The sequence below is a fragment of the Hippichthys cyanospilos genome, chromosome 15 (genome assembly GCF_059441005.1).
Source record: "Hippichthys cyanospilos isolate Australia breed blue-spotted pipefish chromosome 15, RoL_Hcya_1.0, whole genome shotgun sequence".
Classification (NCBI taxonomy): domain Eukaryota; kingdom Metazoa; phylum Chordata; class Actinopteri; order Syngnathiformes; family Syngnathidae; genus Hippichthys; species Hippichthys cyanospilos.
The window spans coordinates 18,689,180-18,716,429 of record NC_142383.1 but is presented as its reverse complement, the minus strand read 5'-3'; the positions used below and the strand labels follow the sequence as shown (position 1 = coordinate 18,716,429).

The 27,250-nt window shown below is 44.6% G+C and overlaps 3 protein-coding genes across 5 annotated transcripts; 2 read left to right on the top strand and 1 right to left on the bottom strand.

Annotated features, from left to right (window-relative positions):
* The first annotated feature begins 7,830 nt into the window (after positions 1 to 7,830).
* On the top strand, positions 7,831 to 16,385 carry cabp7b (calcium binding protein 7b). Of its 2 annotated transcripts, none has more exons than XM_088435553.1 (5): positions 7,831 to 8,374; positions 12,864 to 13,007; positions 13,084 to 13,196; positions 13,270 to 13,405; positions 13,487 to 16,385. In XM_088435553.1, exons 1-5 carry the CDS (start codon positions 8,266 to 8,268, stop codon positions 13,612 to 13,614), a joined length of 630 nt encoding a protein of 209 aa, XP_088291679.1. In that variant the 5' UTR covers positions 7,831 to 8,265; the 3' UTR covers positions 13,615 to 16,385. The 2 variants fall into 2 exon arrangements, with proteins under 2 accessions (XP_088291679.1, XP_088291678.1); XM_088435552.1 differs by having other exon boundaries at positions 7,834 to 8,374; positions 13,258 to 13,405.
* Positions 16,386 to 16,561: 176 nt separating this feature from the next.
* zmat5 (zinc finger, matrin-type 5) lies at positions 16,562 to 19,993 on the bottom strand. Of its 2 annotated transcripts, none has more exons than XM_088435554.1 (6): positions 19,631 to 19,993; positions 18,583 to 18,759; positions 18,437 to 18,499; positions 18,273 to 18,356; positions 16,998 to 17,097; positions 16,562 to 16,914 (listed from the first exon to the last, which is right to left on the bottom strand). In XM_088435554.1, exons 2-6 carry the CDS (start codon positions 18,707 to 18,709, stop codon positions 16,776 to 16,778), a joined length of 513 nt encoding a protein of 170 aa, XP_088291680.1. In that variant the 5' UTR covers positions 18,710 to 18,759; positions 19,631 to 19,993; the 3' UTR covers positions 16,562 to 16,775. The 2 variants fall into 2 exon arrangements, with proteins under 2 accessions (XP_088291680.1, XP_088291681.1); XM_088435555.1 differs by lacking the exon at positions 19,631 to 19,993 and adding an exon at positions 19,182 to 19,497.
* ttc33 (tetratricopeptide repeat domain 33) lies at positions 19,536 to 25,826 on the top strand. The gene is made up of 4 exons (XM_088435551.1): positions 19,536 to 19,962; positions 22,281 to 22,362; positions 22,791 to 22,922; positions 24,760 to 25,826. Exons 1-4 carry the CDS (start codon positions 19,739 to 19,741, stop codon positions 25,117 to 25,119), a joined length of 798 nt encoding a protein of 265 aa, XP_088291677.1. The 5' UTR covers positions 19,536 to 19,738; the 3' UTR covers positions 25,120 to 25,826.
* The last annotated feature ends 1,424 nt before the right edge of the window (positions 25,827 to 27,250 follow it).

Here is a 27,250-nt window from a genome sequence, read left to right as displayed (position 1 = left end):
AAAACGCCTTCTTTTACTCAGGGAAATGTTCCCTCCCTGCCAAGATGGAAAATGGGAAGTTTCGAACGCGCTGGCCAAATGGATTTTGTCCCCTTCCGATATTTGGCAAAAATCAAATTGATGACCGATGAATTAACGATCAAATGAATTCAATGTTTTGCGACCAGTTGAACGCATTTGCAGGTACTTTCAAATGTGAATATATGAACATACCGTAACTGCGTGCTTTTTTTTCTTTCGTGTTGCCTTTTTCTTGCGTGCTTCTTTTTCTTTTGTTCGTGCGCTTTTTTACAGCTTTTTCGTTGCATGTTTTTTTCTTGCGCAACTTCTTTATGTTTTCTTATCTGCTTTTTTTTACTTTCATGTTTTTTTTCTCACGTTTGTTTTTTCTTTGTTTTTCATCATTCGTGCTTCTTTTTTCTTTTGTGTTTTTTGTGGCGTGCCCTTTCTTTTGCTGTGCACTTCTTTTTTCTTGCGAGGTCGTTTTTGTGTGCTTCTTTTTTCTTGCGCGCTTCTCTTTCGAAAGAAGTTTTTGTCTTTTGTTTGCAATGACCTTGTTTTTGTTTGCTTAGCATTTCTTTGTGTGATTTGCACTTCTGGGCCACCGTACATTTCGCACTTATTTTTTCCCTCGTTTCTCAACGGGGATCACCGAGAACGACAAAGCGTTTGCTGAAGTTTAGCGGCGATCGTGGCGTCCGTCTGTACAACCTTGGCCGCCTTTGAGTAAGGCTTCTAATGCTGACCTACATTCCCGGTGGTGGGGACACACTCAATTGTGTATTTGGAGAATTAGGTCAAGAAATACGTCTCGGGCCCAGGCGTGAAAAAAAAAAAAAAAAAAAAGACAAGCTACATCTAAGGATCCAAGTGAGTCGAATCGGGCGTTGCGTAATGCCGCCGGTGCAGCCGGGGTGAAAAGTAATGGCTGCTTGTATTCGGCGCTTTAATGTTGATTAAAACTATTAGGGGGCCCCGCCCCTCGGGATGAGCGTGATTCATCACCCTGCAATTGGATCAAGCGTGAAAATCCGCCAAGGGTGAATCCTGTCATGTGCAGATGAATATTGGTGACCACAAGCGGCTCGCTCTTGCTCATATCGCAGGCGCACCACTGACACGCACCCAATTTCGGGGAAATTCAAAGGATTGCAGTCCTTTGAAATGGAAATTGGGAAAGGGGGCTGGGGGCGCGGTACGGCGTGATTGGGAATATGAATGGGAACGGGTGGCCCCGCTTGACGCAGTGAGAACAACATTCGCACCACCCGTCGTGAAGCCGTGCTGGCGTGTGTGCGTATGCGTTAGAATAATTGCATGTAGGTTAGCCCATATTTGGCTTTTGCAAGAACTCTCTGTATTGGTGGATCATTTGACATGGGTGTATTGTGTAGGAGTTGTTTGTGAAGAAAGTGTGTTGTGTTTTTTACACCTGTCTCTTGCAGGTGTAAAGAAGGAAGCAGGCGCCACGCCCCGACCGAAGGGCGGAACAGAAGAGGGTCGGTCTGAGTTACTGGGAAGAAGTTATACGATCGCATGGACTGATAGTGTAAGGACTCGCACATACACCCCCCACGGTCACGCGCGTTGTTTGTTAAATGTTGCCTGAAATGAAGGCTTCCTGTCAGAATGTTAACAAGCATTAGATTAAATTAAAAGATTAAAAAAAAAGACTCTCAAACACAATTTAGCAATAAATTGATCCATGTTCCAAATGATTCGCTTTTAACTTGAAAAGAAATATGCAATGTTCCTGCCGCTTCACAGAGAATCAAGTGACATATGTACGGATGCGTTTCGTATTTTTGAGTCCCGTAATTTGGAATGGGTCGCTTGCAAAAGCACAATTAGAGTAGCGCCGTGAACGCAATGAAATCTCTGAGGTGCAGCAGGAAGCCGCGGAGTCCCAGCGGTCCCGGCGGGCCGGACCGCAGCCGCCGCCTCGCGTCTTGCGTCCCTTTATCTTTTTCTCTTTTTTTTTTCACTTCCGTGCGCTAATTGAAAGTGTGCAGGTGTGACGCCGGGCGTTGTGGGACTTCATTAGTACGGCGAAGCGCTTTGGCCTGACCCATTTTCGGAGAAGCCGGCGGGCCTCCCGCAGCTCCCGTGACATCCCAACTTCTCTTTAGACACCATAAGGAGTGATTAATGTCTGGCTTTGGCTCCTAAATCCGCGGGGAGGCCCACTTGTGGACCCGGAGACTCCCGGGGTCTCGCGGGGTCCGCCGGCGAGCCCCATCCGCTCCGCCGAAGCTCGTGAATGATTCATTGTGGCGGAAAAAGGCTGATTGCGTTAACTGTCAACTGGGACAAAGGAAAAGGCGCCTTCCCTTTTCTTTTCTTTTCTTTTTCGCTCTCCGACTTGCGTTTAATGAGTAACGCGCAAACGCTGGCGTGTACGCCGGAGGATTTGGACTACTGAATGTAAAAAAGCTTGGCACAATTCTCGCGTCGATCTCAGAATTGAGAGAGATGAGAATTCTCATATTAAAGGCGGAATTCTGACTTAGAATAAAGAATGAGGAGAATTATGACGTCAGGTAAGAAATATGACTGTCGGTATTCTGACTTTATTTGCTAAGAACACAAGTCACTAACGCTGACTTTTATGGACTATTTTCTAATTGTGAGAATCGTCAAATTTCTCTTTTATTCAGAATTCTCACTGAACATTCGCAAAATTCTCCAAAGAGGTCAGGTGAGAAATCTCTAATTACGAGAACAAAATTCTTAGTTTACTCAGAATTCTCAGTTTAAAGTGAGATTCTGAACATTCTCAGAATTCTCAGTTTAAAGTCGAGTCTGTGTGTCGCCTGGCCTGTACTGCCACCTACTGTCTTGAGGTGAAACACAAGTCAACAAAGAATTTTCTGATTGCTGGCCAGGCCTTTTGTCAAATTTTAGAACATTTTTCGGCCCTCAGGTCAAAAAGGCGAAGTTTGGAGCTTACCGTTTTGGTACAAAATTTCTTTCAGTATAGCTCAGTGCTGCCACAGACGTGCTGTGGCGCATTCCGGTACTGCAATTCAAAATGTAGCCTTGCCTTGTCCCTTCTGCTCAAATCGGCCAGCAGAAGACGAAGCCGTCGGCGTCGTCAACGAGTCCACCCGGCAGATCTCCTCCGCCCCGCGCCGCTCGCGGCCTCATTATGTTTTAATACATCACTGGGATGTGCCGTGATGTTTCAACATTCAATAAAAAGGCGCCGGCGAGGAGATGACATCGCCATTGGTCGGCTCCATCCGGGATGAATAATTCATGGGGGCGCGGCGCTAATGACAAAGCGTGCCATCTGCCTGAGCCGCAGGTAATGGACGAGAGCCGTCACAAACGCCTTGTTACGCGTGCGCGACGCATACTGGAAACGCCAATCCCGCCTGCGCTTCCTCCAAAATGCCGATGCTTACATAACCGCCGCATAATACAATTTCAGCACACACATACAGACGTGATATGACAACAATAATATGTTTTTATGTTCTTTTGAAGTTTCATCTTGTTTAATGATGAACACACTCCTGTAGATGGCGGCATTGCCTCCTTTTCCATTGGGGATCAGTACAGCTTTTAAGTTGAAGATAAAGATTGTTGTTGAAGAAGTTGAAGACAACATCACACTTGTTGCCGCCAAACTGTTTACAAGCGGTCTACGCCCGACCGCGTGCTTACCTCGACATTTTCCCCAAATGAATCTCTAAATCTTTAACGGGATCCATAATTGAGCGTCACATGCTAGGCGGTTCCATCCTTGAACTCCGTCAAAGTTCCGTCAGTAGTCGGGCCAAGGACGAATCTCTTTTTACATGCCGGCGTCTGTGAATGTATGAAATATTCATGAACGCCGACACATTCCAGAGCCGTGCCGCACGCCAACGTCTAATTGGCAATTAAAGCCGCCGCTCCGGGGGGCGCCACGGCCAAGAGGATAGAGCGGCGTGGCGCGTCCCAAGAGGAACCTCGGAGGTAGGGCTCAATAACCGCAACTTCCGCTCGCAAATTTTATCGGTACCATTTTACCTGCCCGTAAATTTTACTTTCTTTGATGATAATATAGCCAAAATGAGTTTGTTTGTTGATCCAAATACTTGTGACAAACATGCTAGCTAATGTTAGCATGTTATACGGCGCTGCTTTGTATGCGTTTAGCTCGTTAGCATTTTCGTGTCTGCCAGGAGTTTCACTTTGCTATATGTTAGCATATGCAATCGAAAAGTACCTATTTGCATCTAATGAGCGATTTGGATTGAAATGAATAGCGTTTGTAATTCACTTATTGAATTCATCAACTCACGTAAAAGTAAAGGCTACGGCTAAGCTATCAGCGTTGGTCTCACGCCGCCGCGTACTTTCTGTAAGCCAAAGGTCCTTCGGTCAATTAGCAAGACAATCAATAATCACAAATGAATCCTTGTTTTGATGTCGCCGCCGCCGCCGCCGCCGCCGATGTGTTTCTGCACCGTTAGCTTGAGGCGTTCTGTGGCGTTTGCGCTTGGCAAATTGTTTGTTTTGAAAAGGACCCGGCCGATCCCGGGAGATGGAAAGCGGCGAACCGGCGCGCTCCTCCTCCTCCGCCGCGGCGTGAATAATGAACATATGTGACGGAATATGAATTTCGATGCAAGTCTCGGCCAATGACAACGCGCGCTTCCTCTGCGCTCATTAAGTCGGATGAGGTCCGCTACGAACGAGCTCATTAGCTTAACGCGCGCGGGAAGAAGATGTCGCTGTCACTTTTTTTATTTATTTATTTATTTATTTTTATTGTGATAGAAGTCGATATGCGGTGAACGCTCCAATCCATCGCGGAATCAAAATGGCCCCCACCATCGATTTGTTTTGCTCTAGCGATCGAGCTAATAAGGCTCCTGGCAAACTTCAAACTTGTCACTCAAATTGCAAAGGAATAGACGTTTCACTATTGGGCTTTTAAGGGCACTCTATACCGTGGTGCCCAACATGCGGCACGCGGGCCGTTTCTGGCCCGCAAACGGGTTCAATCCGGCCCGCGAGATGATTTTGGAAAGTATTGTTTTCTGTTAATATTTTATGTTTAATAGTGATCTGATTCTATTTTAGACAGTGTTAAATTCTGAGTTGTTTGTTTTTAAATTATATAGCCATATACCGTGATTTTGTTGGTCAAGCCCATTTGGGAATAGATTTTCCTCCACGCATTGCAAGCTTATTAAACGAGTTTCGCACCCCTGATCTATACTGTCGTTGTGTATATACTGTGTGTTTGTGTGCGTTTACCTTACCTGGCCAAACATCATCTTCACTGTTTTATTGCCTTTTCACCAAGCGCATGCATATTTTTCTCTGGTTTCATGCTTTAATTCAATTGGTGCCATCGAAAAATCATTTGGCAAAATAATTGCATATAAAGTGTGTGTGTGTGTGTGTGTGTGTGTGTGTGTGTGTGTGTGAGTGCGCACGTGCGGCATTGAGTAATTACCATAAGTGTGTGTTGTGTGTGAGATATGGGCGTGCGAGTTTGCATGTGAAATAGAAAATTGAGGGTGTGCGCCAGTGTGTGGGAGAGAGAACAAGTGGGTCTGAACAGGAGGGAATTTGTGTGAAAGGGTATGTGTGAGAGGAGATGGATTTTTTTTCCTGAGAGAGTTTGGCATTTTAACGCGGGAACCATAGAGAGAGACTGAGCATGTGTTGGACAGAAGGCAAGTAATATAATAAGCATTTATGTATGAGAGTGTGATGTGAGAGAGGGTAAGAAGATGTGAGGTTTGTGAGAGTTACTGAAGAGGTTGTTTCGGTGACAAAGAGTGTAAGGGAGAAATTTATTTGTGAACATCTTTGAGAGGGTTGTAAGATGCAATGAGTTGTTTTTGAGTGTGTGTTGGAGAGAAAGCGAGAGAAAGAAAATGGGAGAGATGATTTGCATGGCATGAATATTTTGTATGACTCATAAAAGGAGTGAGTTTGTGTTTAAAAGACAAGGTGAGCGAGAGAGGGAATGTGTGAGAGTGCGATGGAAAGTTGAATGTAGCGAGAGAGCGTTGAACTGATGTGTGAGTTTGTAAAATGTGTTTTGGGAGAGAGAGCATGAGAGAGGGTTTTTTTTTTTTTGGAGCGCATGCCTGACAGATTTGTGAAAGTGTTTGAATTGTATGAGAGTGTCTGATGTGGTTGACAGTTGTGGGAGAATGTGTCAGCAAATGTTTGAGTGAAAGGAAGTTTGTGTGTGTGTGAGTTTTTAAGGATGTTTAAGATCAAATAAGAGAGAGGGGACACTTGAATGAGAGAGCACGGGTTAGAGTTTTTGCATGGATGCGAGCGACTACGAAGTGAGAGAGTTTACGAGAGACAGAGCGCAAGTGAGTTTGTGTCAATTGTGAGTGTGAAAGTGCGTTAGGAAGCGCGCGCGCGTGCGTGTGTTTGCGTGCGTTCGGTGTCGGCGGCACACGGCGCCCCTCCGGCTTCATTTGATTTTGATTGGCCGTATGATGGATGTCCCGTCGCGCGGACGCTGGCCCCCCGCGGTCGCCGCCGTCCCCGCGGGGCCCGTGCGGGGGCGGGGTTTCACCTTTCCCGCTGCCGGAGTCTTAATTAACTTTACGGTAATGGCTGCCGGACTTCTTCCAGCTATTTTTTTTTTTTTCCCAGTGACGTGCCACCCCAAGGGAAATATTTTCTCACCAGTGTTATAAATGAAAAAAAAAAAAAGTTGGAATATTGCCTCTAAAGTCCGTACAGTACAGACACTTGCACCGCAATTCGCAATTAGTTGTTCCAATTCATTTGCTTTTAATTTGAAAGTTCTTGTCACGCCTCTACAAGAGATGTACAATTTACGAGTGTCTTTAAAATGTCCAATTAGAAAGAAGCTCTTTGCATAATCACATCATCAAACAAAGACCCGGCTCGTAAACTGGAAATAATAAAAATAACAATTATAATAAAAAGTGATGGCGGCGCAAATCATTAGTGGAGGGTAAACAAACATTAACCGAGAATGTTAGTCATTAACATCGGATGAGATTAGCATCAAAAGTTATGATGGCCAGAATATTTAAAAGCTTCGAGTTATCCCTTAGGCAGAATGGAAAATGGTTTGGACACACTTTGACTTTTAGAATACCGCACCAATATAGCAGTAACACGCCTAATTGTTTACTGGTCGAATAGAGCCTCAAACTCAAAATCCATACTTCCACAGTGTCCTTTTCTGTCTCTGGTTGTTTACTAGGAGATTGCCCCCTGGTGGCCAGTAAAAAAAAAACTGCAGATACGCCATAGTGGACGATAGGGGTTCAAAGTGCGAGAAAAAAAGCATAAAAAAGCAATAGGTTACTCGATGTTCCAGTTAATTTGCTTTTGATTAGAAAAGAAAAATGTACTGTTCCCGTCACAGCACTGAAGAGTATTTCATCAGATTCAAAACTTTAAAAGGATACGATTTATCAAGGAGTCGCTAAAACACGATTGAGCAATTTGTTGCTTCATGTTCCTGTGAATTTGCTGTTATTTTGAAAAGAAAAACACACTGTTCCTGTCATTACATCGAAGGGCATTGCATTAGATTTAAAACTTTTGAAAAGGCGTACAAGTTATGACTTAAGGTTGCTTGATGTTCCAATTAATTTGCTTGAATTTTGAAAAGCAACCGTTCACACTAGAGCATTGAAGAGCATTACATTGGAAGCCTGCAAAACCCCGTTAAAATCTCACATACGCCCATTTGAGTACCAATTTTGTCAATTGGGACGTGAGCATCTGCGTTGGGGTGAGGAGAAGTGCGTGTGTGTTCCCGCATGCGTGTGTGTGTGTGTGTGTGTGTGTGTGTGTGCGCAGAAAGAGAGGGAGCGAGTGGGCGGGTGAGTGGCACTCAGTAGTGTAGCAAGTGTGTGAGGAGAAAAGAAGGGGGTCACCCAGGAATCCCTGGAATCGTCTGCAGATGCTCCTTCCTTCCCTCGCGTCCGCGACCATTTGAAGGCGCTTCCACGCCGCGCGGCGGAGGCGCCAAGTAGTTGGCGTGCAAAAGCTCACAAACAACACAATGTAATATTTTTTTTCCTCCCCCCGTCGCCTTTTTTTTTCGCAGACATCCGCCGAGGCTGCGGTGTTGCGCCAGCCCATTCCCTCGCCCGCCCCGAGAAGACATCATGCAGGAGGAGCGCAAGTGAAGTTGCGGCGGGAGAAAAGGAGGATTTTCTGGGTGCCTGGACGCGGAGGAAGACGGGGAAGGGAGGGGAGGGGAGGAAGAAGAGCTGCGGGGCTGCATGAGGATCTCGGCCCGGCGCAGAGATGCCAGTGCGCGCCGTCACCACCAGGTTCATGTACAAGGGGCTGTGCACCATCCCGGACGTCCTTACCTACCGGACCCCCGTCAGTCTACCCGAGGATGAGCTGGAGGGTGAGTCCGCAACTAACGTTCGCAATCAAAACTTTGCGCCTCCTTCCGCGCGCCGATCCCATTCGGTGTGTTTTTTGCAATGGCGCGATAGCAACGCTGCGCTTTTCTTTTCCATCTAAGAGCAAATGCGGTGGAACGGCAAGAAACTCATTGCTGAAGTGTCTCGTCGGGGCGGAAAGAAATCAATATGGAAATATGGACGTGTTTGCACTATATATATATAAATATGTATAGAATTTCTTGCTTTTCAATGTTGTGACACCAACAGCACATTTTTCTTTTCAAACTAAGAGCAAATGCAGTGGAACGGCAAGAAACTCATTGCTAAAGTGTCTCGTCGGGGCGAAAAGAAATCAATATGGAAATATGGACGTGTTTGCAATATATATATATATATATATATATATATATATATATATATATATATATAAATACATGTACATAATTTCATGCTTTTCAATGTTGTGACAGCAACAGTACGTTTGTCTTTTCAAACTAAGAGCAAATGAAGCAGCACATCAAGCGCATCATTTTAAAACTGTTTTATCGGGGCTAAACAGGGCTTGAAAAAAAATCTAATGATTTTCAAAGCCTAGGCAGGAAGAACTAATTCATCTTTTCAAATCAAGAGCAAATGAATTGAAATGTGAAGCAACTTATTTCCAAGTTGCACTATAGAGACTCGAAATTCTAGTAGTGAAATATGTCATATATACTGTATGAATGGCGCGCTACCCTGGCGGTGATGTGACGCATGCTAATGCTAGCGCGGCAACGTATAGAATTGCTCGCCGGCAGCGGCGGCGCGTGACATTTAGCGCCACTCCTCCTTAATGTTAATGCACTGCCGTGATAGGTCGCCGCATCCGCATATCTGAAAAAAAAAGTGCAGGAAGAGGCATTCAAACAAATGGCGCTCCACGGCCATTTGGAAGATGGACACCTTTCATTTATCGTATTTCTAAGTGGTGTAGGCTTTTTTTTTCACTGTGATGCTTTTTGTTTTAATAAAAAAGAAGTATACAATAAAAAAAATAATGCAAGGAGAAACGCGCAGGAAAAAAAAGTGGCTTGAAAGTAAAAAGAAGCACACAGTATAAAAAGAGCACACAAGCAAAAAGGGGCCCTCAAGAAAAAAAGCGCGCAAGAAAAGGCGCCCACTGGATTGGACATAAACAATGATCAACTTTTAAAAAACGTTTAAAAAAAATAAATAAATCTAATCCTTGCCGCAAGCTTCTTCTTTGTATTTATACCGACAACATACTGCCTCTCGCAGGTCAGTCTGGATATGACAACCATCATGATTTAGCACGCACTTTCAAGGGCCATTTGTGTGCCTCAGGAAAAAACAACAACAAGAAAAAACAAACTAAAAGCCTGACACTCTGTCAGGTAGAGAAACCATGCAAAAAGTCAACGCCAATCATCAATCGAGCCTTAAAGCTCTTACTGGTTGGCCGCCAGCCCAAACGGGAGCGCTTGCTTTGAAAAAAACTCCACCGTGCAAAAAATAGACAAAAAAAAAAATCAAATCATAAGATAAATAAACATTCCATTTGCAATGAAATTGATGGATGAATATATGTAAAGTCAAAATGGCCATCAAAGTATAGATGCTATCTATAGATGCTATTTATATGTTTTTATTTTAAATAAGATGAATTTTGGGACATTTCAAATCAATTCTGAATGACGGTGAATGAGAATCTCGATTCTTATGTGAATTGATTTTTTTGTGTTGGGGGGGGGCTTTATTTGTTGCCGTGGCGCATTTTAACGCCGCAAGCTCCATGAAAAGGTGACATTTGTGAAGGTATTGGCATTTATCGGCTGGGCGGTGACGCGCGTTCATACGTGTCCCGGTCCCAAATGTCACCGGAGGTCAGAAGTCTTTCAAGTCCCGCCTCAGATGTGGGCGCCCGCCCCCCCGCGTAGAGCGCCGGCGCGGAAGTTAGCGCCACGAATAAGCTTAAACAAACAGCAGGCTGTGTTAGCTTTGCGGGACATTATCAAAGCCATCAATCTGCTGGGAAATTGACAGTAAATATTTGACTTATGAATGACAAAATGGGATAAATGACCTGCGCTGCTGCTGTTGTTTTTTTTGTTTTGTTTTTTTTTTAATGCGGGGGCTCCATAGATGCCCTAATGGAATATGACTTGACATATTTAGCATAGCGCAACACTACGACGTACCCAGAAATCAAACGTAAACACATGACAAAGTGACTAAGAGTTGCTTTGAGACAATTGCGCATGTTCTTTATCCTCTGTGAGGAATAAGGGTGAAAAAGTCCAAGGAGTTTTAGTAAATCAGTAAAAAAAAATTTAAAAAATCAATTTTTGTGAATGGCGGTATCTCCCCCCAATCAACAAAGAGTTGTCCGACCGGCGCCGTCACCACGCCCCTTCCTATCAATCATCCAACCCGCACTCGCGATTGTTGTCCTCGTATCGTCCTCTCTCCGGTTTGTTTTTTTGAGGTCGTTTGGACAAAGGGATTGCTGATCAGGTCCTGACTCATGTCTCCGTATTTTTTTGTGAGAATGTCCCAGCGCCGCCTCGTAATCGGCGCCATCTCGTCAGTCGGCCGTTCCGCCTGAAACCCCGCCCGCCGGTTGCCCCCGTGTGTTTCCTAATTAGTCGGAGTGTGTTTGTTATCTTTGTTTTCCAGCCTTTTGTCCTTCACTTCCGTTGTCTCGCTAGCTTAGCATTAGCACTGATAGCGAGGCTAGGCACAATTGTACGCTTATTGCCATTAAAAATCAAGGAAAACCGCGCCTTCTTTTCACTTTTTAGGAGCTCGTTTGTGTTAAAGTCGCAGGCGTTTGCCGGTTGAGAATGACCGTAAAATCCTTCTCCGGTTTTTGTTAGCCCATTTTCCCCTTATAAAAGATCATCATTTATTCGGTGATGGAACGGGCTTTTCGACAGAAGTTGGTCAACTTTTGCAGAACATTTAGCAAAACACACAAAGGCAATGTTTTGCTCACAAAAAGCTAGGCAGCAAAAGTCATTCCAAAAGTGACTTAAGAGTTGTGATGGAGGGGCAGCCATATTGTCCGACGATAGCCTTCTGCTAACTATTTGCTTTTACAGGGTCAAAAGCAATGTCGTCATCTCATAAAGACAAACTTTTTGTCAACAAAGTGCCGTTTGACCTTGACTGGCGTTTATTGTCTTTTGAGTCCAAATCTAGGCCCCATTTTGAAGTTTCTCGTTAGCTGCCGATTAGTCAGCAAAAAAATGTATTATTTTGTGTAAAGAAACCTTTTGTGAACAATCTTGGCTTATGAAATATACTGCCTTTTCCCCTTTAAAAACAGTTAGCGGATGGCTATTTTGAGACACGACGGGTATTCATCACACCCCCCATCACAAATCATGTCACATTTGTCCACAAAAGGTTTTTTTTACACAAACACTAACTCTTTTTGTTGACCGGAGAGCTAGCGGGTGTTGGCTAACTAGAGGCGCTAACTTAGTACTGTATTATGTCTTAACCGGTTGCTGCCCAAAGCCCCAAATCAGTTCTCTGTTCATTAAAAGCTGCTCAACTTTCTCTTTCTTGTAACAAAAACAACAACAACAACAACAAAACGTACACGGCAGCACTCGAATAATGACTAGCAAACCGCCAGCTAGCACGAGAAGCTAACGTAGCTTCTGCTTCCTGTCAGAAGCGAACCGATAGCCCGCGACCCTAAAATCCAAAGGCTCTGCGAGCTTGTTGTTATCGCTTGAAACAGAATATTGTGATGCAGGTCGCGGGAGCGGCGCAGCCAACAGGACGCTTGCCAAAAGGCACTTAATGAAACGTCAGGCGCTTCTGTCGCAAGCAATTGTGCTTGGAGCGTCTTTGTCTGGCAGCTTTTTGGCTTCTTGGCCGCGATGCGTGCTTGCGCTACATCAGGCTGAGATCAAACACGAGCTTTTCTTACACCGGCAGCCAAACGGGAAAAAAAAAACAAAAATCAATCCACTCTACTCGCTGAAGGCCCCGACAACGAGAAGCCATTTGGGGTCGATATCCTGCTAGCCTGGCAGCTGTTAGCATATTAGCATCTTTCTACACAACGACGCTGAAAGCTTTCAAATGCGCACTGACTTTTGTACTAATCTTCTTTTCGGTGTCAGCATAGCAACTGTTAGCATTTTCGCTTTGAACCTGGAATCGTTTCGAGACGCTAGTGCACATGTATGGGATTGTTTACACACGCAGGTCATATTTTACACACCTTCACACAGGTGCCATATTGTTTACATGGACGTCAGATTGTTTTTATGTGTTTATACATTAGCGGGATTGTTTACACACTTGTTGCTATAGATTGTTTTGCATTGTTTATACATTACGGCGTGGTATTGTTTACACATGATGGCATTTGCTTATATATTATATTTACTATTATATTTGTTTACACGTTGGCATCGTTTGCACACTTGTCATATTGTTTATTTTTTTTCTTTTTTCATTTCCCGTCAGAAATTCGCGAGGCGTTCAAAGTATTTGACCGCGACGGCAACGGCTTCATCTCCAAGCAGGAGCTGGGCATGGCCATGCGTTCGCTGGGCTACATGCCCAACGAGGTGGAGCTGGAGGTCATTATCCAGAGACTGGACATGGACGGTGAGCCCGCCCGCCCGCCCGCCGCGCGCTCCCGCTCGGACTCCGGCGACGTGGGCGTGTCCCCGTGTGGCCTCAGGCGACGGGCAGGTGGACTTTGACGAGTTCGTCACCTTGCTCGGCCCCAAACTGTCCGCGGCCGGAATGCCGGATAAGTTCCACGGAGCCGACTTCGATTCGGTCTTCTGGAAGGTCAGTGGGGTCGGGGCGCACGGCTCCCGTTTGCGCGGCGCGGCTCATTTGTCGAGCGCAGTGCGACATGCAGAAGCTGACGGTGGACGAGCTCAAGCGACTCCTGTACGACACCTTCCGGGACCACCTGACCATGAAGGACATCGAGAACATCATCATGACGGAGGAAAACCACCTCAACAGCCCCGAGTCCCACGTGGACATCGACAGTGCGTACGAGCGCGCGCCACCCGCGAGGAGCGGGGCCCCGCCCGCCCCAAGCGCCTGAAAGCGCGCGAATGTTCCCGCAGCGAGCCCGACGCAACAGGAGAAGCACACGTGCGTGCGCAAGAGCCTGATCTGTGCCTTCGCCATCGCGTTCATCATCAGCGTCATGCTCATCGCCGCCAACCAGATGCTGCGCCGGGGAATGAAGTAACCAGCTTGGCGCCCCGTGACTCCTCGCGCCTTACTGGAAGGGTGCGGCTTCGCCCGTCGCTGACGCATCCGTATCGTCGTTCATATTTGGCCGTCCTTGTTTTTTGTGCTTTTTGTTTTTTGTGATTGGGGCGGGGGGCACTTTGCGAGTACTGTAATTACTTAGCCGACCCCGATACTTCGTTCGATCCCAATGACGTATTTTTACGTATCTTTCGTAGGACTGGGCATTCAAAGTTATCGATTTCTTCAGAAATTGAGTATTGAATTTTTCAGTGCTTGACTGTCTAAAGTAAGTGATTACTTTAGTAACTAAAGTACACACCCTAAGTAACCATTTACTTTAAGTACTAATGTAATCTTGATTTACTTTAAGTACTAAAGTAATCGATTTCTTAGGCACTTAAGTACATCAATGAATTATTTAGGGCTTGACTGCCTAAAGTAAGTCACGTTTGGACTTTAGTAGTACAAAAAGTAATCAATTACTTTATTTACTTAAGCACTAATGTAATCATTTACTTTAGTTCTTATTTCATTTAGTAACTAATATTTTTAGACCTTCTTTTAGCCAAACACTTTAAGAAAATGGAAAAACTTGAAAAAAGAAACGTAAAACTACATCTTTGGGATTGAATGAGTTAAAGTATGTTAATATCATATTTCAGTTTGAGCGATATAGCTTTGTGTATATAACTTTTTTTTTTGGTTCATGGGAAAAGAGATTTACGTTTTTGTGTACAAATTTTTGTAAGCGTACCCTTATGCTAACGTGCCACGCAATTTATTTTTCCGTCATGACACCGAAACAAACCGATGCTCTCAAGAGACGAGCTGGACATTGTCCAAAAAAAACAAAAAAAGCGCCGGTTTGATTTGGTCTGCCATGGAGGAAAAGGGGCGGGTATTTTTCATCTTTTTCTTTTGCAAGGGTGCAATACGCCAATCAAGCCCTCTTCAAACGGACGTCTCCAGCCGTCGTTGGCAGTGAATGAGTCGAAAAGCAAAAGGTATGCTTGTGTGTGTGCTGGACACCAATTATGCAAGGACATCAAGTTTGATGTCGCCACCGTTTATCCACAAGGATCACTTGAACTCGTGAACGATAATTTTATGACATATCATGATCAAAATGATTTGACGTAAGCCGCGTTTCTATTTTCTTACCGGGAAAAGCTGACGTGGTAGCTAGCGCCGAAGCAGATTATTTTATAATAAAAATGGAAGAAAAATCAGGAAAAAAAAAAAACAATTAAAAAATTTGAGGTTGCTGAAGTCTGCGGAAAATAGTTTGAGCAGTTTTTTGTCCTCTTTGTCCTCACTAGGAAGACATTCAGTGCGCTGGTAGACGACTGTCTAACGTTGCCCTTTTCTTTTCCAATTAAGCGCAAATGAATTGGAACATGAAACAACTTACAGTATTGCGAAAATGGGTTACATTGGCCGCTTTGCAAAACGTATGTCTTTATTTTACGTTTTGAACTTGTTCAGTACGTTCTAATGCAGTCACAGGAACAGAACGTTTTTCTTTTTGAATTGAGAGCAAATGAACTGGAACATGAAACATTGCTAAATTGTGTCAGTGACTCATTTACAAAATGCTAATTTGATTTAACATGAATGTAAAACTATTTAATGCCGGGACAGGAAGAGAACATTTTTCTTTTCAGACTAAGAGCTAATGAACTGGAACATTGAACAACTTATTGCTGGATTGTGTTAGTGACTCCCTTACTTACTGTCTTTATTTTCTTTTAATATACGGTAAAACGTTTTGCTTGATTGTGTTTGTGACCCCTTTGCAAAATGTTGTCGATGGTAGAAAAAACGCAGATGTCCCACTAGTGAGTACTCGCGAGGACAAAGAGTGTACTAGGACATGTAGCTGGACTCATTCCATCCCAAAGGTGCATTTGGCATCTTTTTCAAGAGTGCTGAAAAGAATCGGAGTTTACTCATAAAATGTCGCAAATGAGTTCCCGCGATCGAATGCGGGGACTCTTAAAAGGTCAAAATACGTCTTTGGGATTGAACGAGTGAAGGATTGGGAGCAACCGTTCCAAGCGGACCCCGGGGTCCCAAAGCTGCGTCGGCGTGCGTAGTAAGACGACAACCGTGCACTTTTCACACTTGAAGGTCTTTATTTTTGTTCTTTTCATTTGAAAACTGCAATAAAAACAAAAGCGAGGCGTACACAAGATGACGTAAGATTGTGGCCGCGGCGTACCACCTTCGGCCTCGTGGAAACATATCATGTCAAGTAGAATGTACATACAGTACGCAAGCGTAGCCGGCGGGAACTAAAGATGATAGCGTTAGGATTATTATCGTCAATGTCAAATGTGCATTTTTGTCCAAAAAACATGTATTCTGTCAGGTGCCTTTTTGTCACAAAATGTCGTGATTAATGTGAAAAAGCGTGGAGCACTTTCCGGAAAAAAAAAAAAAATGTAGTTTGAACTCATGCCGGGCCGATTGCTAAGTTAGCAGCAATATAATGAACGCGTGTGTGTGGACGTTCACGTTGTGTGTGTGTTTGTTTGTTCTGACTTATTTGTGTAAAGTTGACCGTGTCAAATGTACAATGATGTAATTAATGTCAAATGCCGTCCGAATGCATGACATCCAATAATAAAAACAAACAAACAAACGTCAATAACGTCATTTGACATTTCATACAAGGCGGGTCTCATTTGAGCACTTTGTTGTCCTCACGAAAGACATCCAGTGCACTGGTAGACGACCGGCTTTTTTCTAATACGGTCACAGGAACAGAAAGTTTTCTTTTCAAATCGAGAGCAAATCAATTGGAACATCGTATACCTTCATTTTACCTTTTCAACTAAATGAATCTTCTGATGCAGTCACGAACAGTTTTTCTTCTCGAATTGAGCTCAAATGAACTGGAACATGAAAGGAGTTTTAAAATCACACCAAAGCTCCCCAAATGTTGCAAAAATCTCAAGTTTATTTTTTATTATACATAACAAGGTAAAGTTTCGGAACCGAGTTCAGGAAGCGTCACGGAAATGGACCCGATTTACTTTTGATGCGGTGGGCTGCAAGGGGCCCCCGGGCCTTGAGTTTGACACCTGTCTTCCACAACAAAGAAAAAGAGTTTCAATCAAAATAACAAAACAAAAATGTAAGTAAGAAAATCCTTCATCCCCATTGGGCGTTGCTATGGAGCTTCCAGCCGCCCGGTGGAGGCGGCACCAGCGAGGGCGGCAGGTCCGGAATTGACAAAATTTGCGGCGGGATGTCGCTCTGCGCGCGTTCCTCCTCCGGCTCGTCTTGTGCGCTGCGTGGACGCATGAATAATTATCCAAAACCGACCATGTACAGTGTAGTGGGGGGGGGGGGGGGGGGGGGGGTCGCCCTCACCTTTGGCCACTTCTCCTCTTCTCCCTGGCGGACAGCCACGCCCCCACGCTGGGCTCGGCCTCGCTCGGGTCCTCCGGACCCTCCGGGCGCCGTCTCTCATCTGCCGGACGCGGTCATGACTTATTTAATCACCGTCTGGGCCCGAGTCCCAAACGCTCGCCGGCGGGGAGCGTTCCAATTCCACCGTTTGTTTACTACAAATAATGTACGCGGCGAAATGAATGGGGATGACTTTGGCCTCCCAAAAAACATTTTCCTAAGATGCTTCGTAGCCATTTGCGCATCACGGTGTCATGCTTTAATTGCGAATCTTGACCACCGGGGGCACTATCACGCAAACATACGTTATACGCGAAGAGGAGTTTCACAACTAAAAGAAATATTAAGGTAGAGAAGGTATATTGCAAGAAAGGCCGCAAATAACGACGCAACATCGAAGCTAGTTTTGTTGGCTTGTCTATGGCGCTTCACACCGTGTTAGCATCAAGCTAACGGAACTTGCGGACAGGGAGGCTAGTTTAGTCAGCTCTTCTATGGATATTTACATAGTGTGCTAGCATCGAGCTAACGGACTGTTATATTTTATGTTTTTAATGTATTTTCCATCAGCGCAACATGGAGGCTAGTTTTGTCAGCCCATCTCTGGCGTTTCCGCATCGTTTGTTAGCATCAAGCAAGCAAGACTATTGACCGTGAAAGTACATTTCGGTCGTCATGAATTTTTGTATATCGACTTTTTTGGTGAGGCGCTGATGTGCCTGGGATCTCTCAGGTGTAAAATACGTGCCTCGCCTGGATAAAAGTTGGGAAACGCCACATTCAACCAACGGGGAAGGCAAAGAGCCAGCGCCGTGACTTATTTACAAACGTCTAGACGGTATTTGTCTCACGTCCTTTTTATTTGACAAGCAGCGCGCCGTCCGCGGCTCTCCTCATATTTTTCTAATCAAGTCGCAAATTCCCACGCGTCTCCTTTTATGGTAAAAATACATCAGGAGATAACGCCGCGCTGTCAAATTGACTGCGCCGGCTCGGAAAATGAAGAAGAAACATCGGTGCATTATGTGCGCTTATGGCTACTGGCACCATATTTACGAGCAACGCTGTTAACAGATGGGACAGATTTTTTTTTTATATATAAATATATTTTTAATGAATTAGTTTGTTTCTATAAACAGTGCGGATGGCAGTTGCATGAATATGCGTTTTAAAAATGGGACCCAAGTTTGTGTCGTTTCCAGAACCAACAGCGCCCTCATGCGGCGAGTCACCTACCTTCTTGTAGCTTTCGTTGTAAAATGATTATCTCTGCTTCGGACATGTGGGAAAATCTGCAATTCGTGCCAAAATCGCAAACGCCTAAAAAGACAAATGATACATTTACTTCACACGCAAACATATACCCAAACGTTTCAGCAACAAAGAAGTTTTGTTGTTACCTCTTTGGAGGAACTTCCTGCAGGGTATCTTTGCTTGCTCGTCTTTTAAAATGTCTGCATAACCTGAAAAAAATAACTGCCTAATAACGCGGTGGAAGAGCGATAAGCCTAAAAATAATAATAAATAAATGATTGGGTTTACCCACCTCTGAATTTGTCAAACCAGGCCTTTTTCGCTCTATGGTGTTGCACGCCGAACAAATGCTTTTTTCTATTGTGCATGTTGTCCTGAAAGGAGCGCTCACAGTAGTCGCAGTAGTATCTTTTGCCCATTTTTTTTTTTCTTTTGCGGACGAACAGAAATCTAGTCTTTCAATCAGCCCCTGTATGACATGGAAAGAAAGAAATGAACGTTGTTTTCATCTTTATCAGATGAGTCCACCTGAATTAAATGATTGAATGACCACGTGCCATTCAGTGTTAAATACTGCACTTTATTGGAAATCAAAAGAATTAAATTTGATTAGTTTTCACCGTGAGACGATTACAATTAAGTGGAAGTGGGCAATTGCGCATGCGCAGTGACTACCAAGATGGCGCTGGTAAAGTCCATCTTTTTTTCTTTTAACCTTTTATGTTTTTGTGCATCATCACTAACTTTAATCCATTTTTTTATAACACTATTTGTATGGCCGTATCTGGACTTAAATTGGCAAGCGTTGTTTTGTTTAGTGTTTTTTTTTGTAATAGTTAACGAATTACAACTAAAAAATCAATTTGTGAGCAAGAAAATAAAAATACTTACTGTTAAGTTGGTTAACGTGTACGTACGAGACAAAAGGGGCTTCCCAAGTTGCCATATAAAATGTTATGTTTGGGACAAACCAACATTAACGTTTTGAATTTCATAACGTAACAAGTCGCCTGGTGACGTAGTCAATATTACGTTTAAATATCACGACTGCAGAGTTAACATGTATTTTTATATCATTCAATAAAAAAACGACTGCAGGGTAACAGTGATGTCGTTGTTTGCTATTGATTTGTGTCCATAAAAAAACAACAACAACAAAACAGTTTGTTGGCTCACATGTACCTCCGATATAAACGAGGCTCGTCAAATAGCCCTATAAACAGTCGCTTTTTGATTGCGTCACGTTTCTGGCCAGGCATGACTAGTCGACGGCTGCTTCATCCGACTCTTCCATTATTATTCACTGGATATCGTGACTACTCGCGCATTTCTTTTCTTACCTTGGACGATTTTATCAGCAGCCGCGGGAAACTAGATAGCGTCACCAATACGCGTCAAGTTTCTGTAGATTGGAGGTTCGGCTAAAGCCACCACAATCTCGCGTGGAAATGGCGTCGTTTGGCTGGAAGCGGAAAGCGGGCGACAAGGTGTCCAAATCGGCGACTCGGCACTTCGAGGAGTCGGACGAGCGGCAGCCGAGCGACGGCCACGGCGACGGCCAGGTGGACTGGCAGCGGGCCGTCAAACGCCGGCGGGAGAGCCTGCTGGAGAACTGCGCCGCCAGGAGCAAAACGCTGAAGGAGGAGGGCGCCGTGCTGGCCGGGCAAAACAGGTTCGCTCCCACTTTTCTTCTTCTCGTTCGAGCGTGCGCTTCCGACCCGCCACCAAGAGGGGGCGGCATCGCAAAGAAAACCGTCCACAAGCTGGACCTTGAGAGCTCGCCGCTTTAACGAATGGAAATGTCATTAATACTTTGCAAAAAAAAAAAGTACATCTGTCTTTTTCAATGTGAAAAACAGCATTCTATATACATCAATAAAAAAAGGGCAATATTCCCAAAGCAGGGGTGTCCAAACCTTTGCATGTGAGGGCCAACAAACAGAAATACTTATGGGCACTTTGGAATTATTTGACTTTAATTTACAATAAAATCAGTCAAGCAAGCGTTTTTTGTTTTTGTTTTTGTTTTAGGCAACGTGTTCTCTGCACTATAAGGCACATGTAAAAGACCTACATTTTCTTCAAAGCTGACAGTGCACCTAGTAATCCAGTGCATTTTACGCTCTCATAAATCGCAAGTTTTCATGGAGGAAAATTATTCCCAAGTGTGGTATATATCGTATCGCATATAATTATTGTACCTTATATATTTATACAACATTAAAACAACTTCAAATGTATTATTCTTTTTTTAAATACAGTCCAAAGTATGGCTATTAATATTAAATATTACCATTAATATTAAATATTACTATTAAATATATATAAATATACTATTATATAATGAAATATTATTATTAATCATAAAACTTTTCAAGTTTTTCATTCATTCCAAAATTCCACTCATTTTTATACTTTTCAAATCATCTCGCGGGCCGAATGAAACTCGTTTGCGGGCCAGAACCGGCACGCGGGCCTAAAACATCTCCGAAATTTCTGGCTGATGAAACGTTTCTTTTTTGTTGTCCTTTTCCAAGTGTTCCCCCCCCCCCCCCGATCTAATCCCTCCGGCCGGGTCGCCGACCTTCCTGACCGAGGGCCGATTAGTGAGCCCGTCCGCACTCTGCGACACAGGATGGCGTCTGTTGCCGCGGGCGATGCCTCCTAATGGCGTCCGCGCGGAAACGATGGCCGGTAACGACACCGGCGGGATTTCTGGACGCGCTCGGGAGGCCTGATGGTTTTCGTCTCGTTTAACGATCGCGGTTTGGCTTATGAACGTCACGTCAGCCCCGATCGGTTGTTACCAGAGTCTTGAACGCAGGGCACGTCGATTTGGCTCTTAAAAACGTAAAATGACGTCGTCCGCCGCCGGCCTTGTGAAAATGGATTGTTGACGTCTTTTGTCGTCAACGGCAGCGAGTGAGGTATTGAAATTGTAAATTGAAGAAAATGGAGATCGGGGAAATGCTCCAGTGTTGATGAAATTGGCCGTTGAACTTTTTGATGTTTGCGTGTTGTTGGTCAACTGTGTACACGGTAAGATTTTTGCTTTTGTTTTGTTTCTTTTTTCTGCTTTTGGCAAGCACCCGCGAGGATTGCTTCATTTCCTCCGGCTGACACTTTCGACACTTCGATTTCCTTCCCGGTCGCCTCCTATTTCTCAGCAGCGTGACCAAGGATCTATGCGACCGTTTTTTTTTACTGCACACACCTTCATGTCGTGGTGAAATTTAGAACCTTACCTCCAATTGGATTTTTTGGGGACGAAAAATAATAGGAATTCATCACCGTTCTTCAATTTACACCTCTGCATTTCTATTAATGTATGTTTTACAATTTTTATCACACCTGGTTTGAAATTTCGATATGTTGTGTAATCTCAGATTTTGAAGCAGTTTATATGAGGACAAGATACAAAAGCAGGTGAATTTTTGTCAGAGAAAGCACAATTTTTAAATCAACAAAGCAATATATTTGAAGGTTTGAATACAAAAAATGCAATTGAAAATTTAATTGAATGAGTTAGCTGATTGTTTCGTTTTGATTCCCTTTAGCAAAGCTGCATCTAGTGCCTGCAAACGCAACTACTCTAGCTTCTATTCTGTGCGCCTTATAATGCGATGGCCCTTACAAATGAAAAGTTTTAAAATAGGCTAGGACGCGTACCATTTTGCTCGGATGCGCCCCTTTTCGCCCGATTCCCAGGGGTCCTTCCAAAAGAAATTTGAACGCTAGCAAATCTTTCCTTTTCCGCAGATGGGCGTTTTCCAAGTGTATATTTTATGGGACGAGGTTACACAAGAGCCATCTGTCAATAAGAAGGAGTCTCATGCGAGGCCCGACTGAGTAAACGCGTGGGCCTTTTGTTTGCTTACATAACGCAAGTCAAACACACGCCTTCGGTCGCCAATTCCAAATGTGTATTGCGCTCAGGCATGCGGCTGTAAAAAAGTCGCTAAGTTTTTTTTTTTTTTTCTTTTTCCCAAGGCACAGGGAAGCCATCAAGAAGTGGGACGAGGCCATTCAGCTGACTCCAGACGACGCGTCTCTGTACGAGATGAAGGCTCAGGTAAACTGGCAGGGAAAAAGACGCGCAACGTCTTCTAAAGGAGTCACTCACGCAATGTTCCAATGCATTTGCTCTTAATTTGAAAAGAAAAATGTACTGTTCCTGGAAAAGAAAATAGACAAGCAACATTGTGTAAAATAGTCGCAAACAAAAATGAGCAAAAAGTTGTTTCATCTCCCAAGTCATTTGCTCCTGGTTCGAAAAGAAATCTTTTTTTTCCCGTCACAGAACTCAGAAGCATGAAATCGAATTGACCGTTCACATCTTACGTAGTCCCAGGCGTAAATGCTAAATGTTCTGCTTGCGTGTAATTTCATCAAGACGACGGCTGGAGTTTTCCCTTTCCGGGCTAATGGCACAGAAATGACACTGACGGGTCGGCCTTGTCAAGCGTGTGACTTGTTTTGCGGCTGGGCGCGCGGCGGCAGGTGCTGACGGCGCTGCGGGAGGTCTTCGCCGCCGTCAAGGCGGCAGAGACGGCCGTCGAGCTGCGCGGCGTGTGGTGGGAGGCCTGGCAGACTCTGGGCCGCGCCCAGCTGGGCCTGGGGGAGGTCCGCTTGGTGAGTCGCCATTGGGAAACACGACGTTTCCCTTTATTTGATTTTATTTTTTTGAATGAATGAATTAATTTGAAGTAGTATCTCAGATTGGATGTCTGGCCTGTAAAGGAACATAAAAACATGTCTTTGGACTGGAGTTCACAGTGCTCGTTTTACCTGCGGAAACGCTTTGGTCCTCGGGACTCGCCATCCCAGTTATGGGTCCCAACAAATGTTTTCAATCCCAAAAATTGCACTCTAAAAAGGACAAAGTAAGCCTAAGGTTCAAAGAGCATTAGCAACAAAAGATATTAACAAATGTCACAGTAAAATGTCTTCAAATAATAGAATGAACTTACATCGAGCATCCGTCGTCATCTTCTTTTTATCGCAACCACTGATATGACTTAGTCGATTTTGGTAGAAAGGTCAGCTTTTTTTTTTCACAAAGCCTTGCTTTGTTTAGCTTCAACATGTCTGTTTTGTTCCTCTTTTCGAGCTTCCGAAGAGTTCCGCGTTGTTTTTTTACTTTTTGGCTCATTGCTACCCGGTTGCGTATGACTTGATCAACCGCCGATCCTCCAATTTAGTCCGTTTTGACGGAAAAGTCGGCTTTTCAGTTTGAGCGTTGCTTTGCTCGCCTTTAACACGTCCGTTTTGTTCCTCTTTGGATTTTACGGTTCTTGGTTACACAACAAACGCCGTCTAGCAACGTTCACATCCACAACCTGGTTTGTAGTGGGAAGGTGGCATTTTACCACTATATTCATTCCAAATCAAAATACGACTTTTTATGATGTCAGCGCTTTTGGAGCCAAGGAAAACATCTCTTTTGTTATGTCACTAAAATGCTTACGTAAACTTTGGTGCACGCTTTGAGCACAAACACCGAGGGGAACGTTGGACACTGATGGCACATATGGCTTTTTCACAAGCCCTCAAGATCAGTCGCATGCGCCTGTTGACGCCAAACATCCCAAGCGCGGCCGGCGGCGGCGCCGCTGCCGATTTTGCAGACAAACATGCCGCGTCTTGAATACGTGCGCTGTGCGTGTGGCCGCGCGTGCGCGCGCGCGCCTGACACGGGTTGCAAAAGTGCTCGCGCTCGCTATGCAAGTCCAAGTACAGGAAAAGGAGACGTGCTGACTCAATTCCTGTAATTAAGTAGAAGTTAAAAAAAAACCTGCAGTGTGAAATGTACAGCAACACATCTAGATAGCCAATTAACGAGCAACGTAATTAGTTATGTACCTAGCGAGCAAGACAGGAGGATAGCAATAAAGATAACGTAGCTAGCAAGCTAGCCAGGAGACAGTGTGAAAGATAGTTAAGCTTGCTATATATTTAGTTAGTGGGCTTGCCAGCTCGCGAGCTAGATATATAAATAGCAAGATAGCAACCAAGATAAATAGCTACTTAGCCAGCTAGGAAGCAACGCAGCTAGCTAGCCTGCTAGTGAGCACCACAGCGAGAAAGCCAACTAGCAAGCAGCACAGCTATATTGCAAGATATCCAGCAAGATAGCAAGCTTGCTATCTAGCGAGTAAGAGAGAAAGCTAGCTATAAAGATAGCATAGCTACCAAGATAGCACAATGCAAACTAGCCTTGAGATAGCGAGAAAGATAGTATAGCTTGCGATATATCTAGCTAGTGAGCTTGCCAGCTCACAAGTTAGGTATATAGCAAGCTAGCTATCAAGATAGGTATGTAGGTCGATATAATTGTGACATTGCTAGTTTCATGGTCTCGCTTCTGGACTTTGCATTTGTGTTAGCATGGCGCTAGCAGCAGACACAGCATGTCATATTTTGTTCAGTCGCAATCATATTCTGAGGAGAACGTCCGTTTTTTGCACAGGCGCTGCGTTCCTTCCAGGTGGCCGTCCACCTGCGCCCGTGGGAGCGCGGCCTGCGGCAGGACGACCTGGCGTGGGCGCGGACGCTGCGCCGGCAGCAGGCGGCCGCCGAGGAGAACCCGGAGCGTCGGGAGGAGGCCGACCCGGGGCCGCCGGAGCTCCGCGCCGAATTTGACTTTGAGTCGGACGAGGTGGTGGCGGCCTGCGAGGCCGCGGCCCGCCGCGAGGCGCGCAAACTCGGCCCGGGGCGGGGCGCCTTGCTGGTGGACGCCGCGGGGAACGTGCTGGAATCGGCCGAGGGAGCGTCGGGGGACGGCGCCGAGCCCTCGCCGCAAGACTTTGTCAAAATGAGAACGTTCTGAACAGGTATGCGTGCACAACTAAGCACATACTTTTTTATCAAGAAATGTACTTGAGGTATCGGCGTTTGGTATCGGTGAGTACCAAGTAATCGTCTGAAAAAAAGTGGTATCGAACAGCTCAAGTCTTACATGGGATTAAGGCCAGTGAATAAATGAATAAAAAAGGCCAGCAGGATTCTCACTTTTACAATTCTGGCCATTCTTATTGAGAATGGTGACAAAGCACTACCTTTGTCCAAATGAAGCCCCTTCATTTATCTCATCATGGTTCCTGGTCACCAAGATGGTGGCTAAGCACCGATTTTGCCTCAATGAGGTTCCTCAATTCATCGCAACATAGTTACTTGATGGTCAAATGCCACAAGACGGTCACATGGCACTTCTTTTGTCCAGAAGCATCGCCTCAATCTATCTCAGCATAGTTCCTCGCCACCAGAATGCCACAAGATGCTGACAAAGGACTGCTCTTTGTCACAACAAAGTTCCTTGGCACCAAGAGTTCGCAAAGCTCACATTTGTCCAAAAGAACCTGCTAGATTTATCCCAACGCTGTCCTTTGGTGCCAAAATGGTGACAAAGCACCGATTTTGTCGAAATGAAGCTCCTCAATTCAGCTCTATATAGTTTCTAGGCACTAAGATGCGGGCCAAGTACTACTTTGAAGTGTTGAATTTTCCCAATAAAGAATAAATGTTGCATTTTCGGAGGCTTGGCCTTTGCTGTGGTTTGTTTCTCCACAACAGGGCAACATATTGCCAATGTCATCATCTCCCCTAAGAGGTTTTACAAGGGAAAATCAATGTGGCCCGGGAAATCAATCCAATCTGAAGCATTCACAACCCTTTAGCTTTTGGGGAAGGGAGGGGGGGGGGGGGGGGGGGGTTGCTTTTGGGCGTATTGTTCTCCAGCTTACGGAGGAGGGCCGCCTCGACCAGGATGTCGATAGGAAAGGCCGCCGGTTGTAAAAAGATATGAGCGCAATAAAACACAATCCGACATTCCACGTAAAGATCACGCCGAGGTCGAGATGACAGGCGAGGTGGAGCGCATTTGTTTGTTTTTTTTTCCTATGTTTGCATTTTAACGAGGACACGCCAGTTTGAGGAACCAATAGTCAATCCGAACGGAGTTGCGAGGTCACATGACCTGTGCTAGTCATCTCACACCCTGAAAAACAGCCGTAAATCACCTAATTACAACAATATTCAAAAAAGACGCTTGACAATATTTTCCAACTTTATTGTTGCCATAATTCTGTACAAGGTGGAGAGCGCTCACACTTTCAAGTGGTCTTTCAAAAGTCCATTAGGCATTAAGCAAAGAAAAATAACATAAATCAGATGAATCATGACAACGCAAATCAAATGGGATTGCATCACTCACTCCCCCCCTCAAAGGACCCCCAAACATCTACACCTTCTCACGGAGAAGACACACTTTCACAGGCAAAATAAATTAGCATCTCGCAACAGCATTGTTCACATTTGGATAGCTTACTTGTCACGTAGCACGTAGCTAATATGCTTGGAAATTTCGGGAAATGGGGCCCAATAAAGTGCCTTAATTTATCTCAACATAGTTGAGTGATTTTGTCTAAATGAAGCTCATAAATTGATCTCAACAAAATTTCTTGCTACCAAGATGCTACGAGGTGGTGATGTAGCGCATCTTTTTTTCTAAAAAAAACTCCTCAGTTTATCTCAGCATAGTTCCTTGGTATCAAAATGCCACAAGATGGTAACCAAGTACTATTTTTGTTCAAATGAACAAATTCATTTGCATTCATTTCCTCAACATAGTTCTTTGGTGCCAAGATCCCGGCAAAGTACTGATTTAGTCTCAATGAAGCTCCTCAGTTGATCAAAACATAGTTCCTTGGCACAGAAATGGTGGCAAGATAGTGACGTAGCACTACTTTTTTTTTTCCAAAAGTTCCATAAGTTATCTCAGCATAGTTCTTTGGCCCCAAGATGGTGGCAAGGCAGTGATTTTGCTAAATGAAACGCCTCATTTGATCAAAACGTAGTTCCTCGGCACCAAGACGGTGGCAAAGACCTCCTTTTCTCCGAACGAAAACTCCTGATTATGATGGCAAAGGGATGACTTTGCCTGAATGAAGCTGCTTAATTTA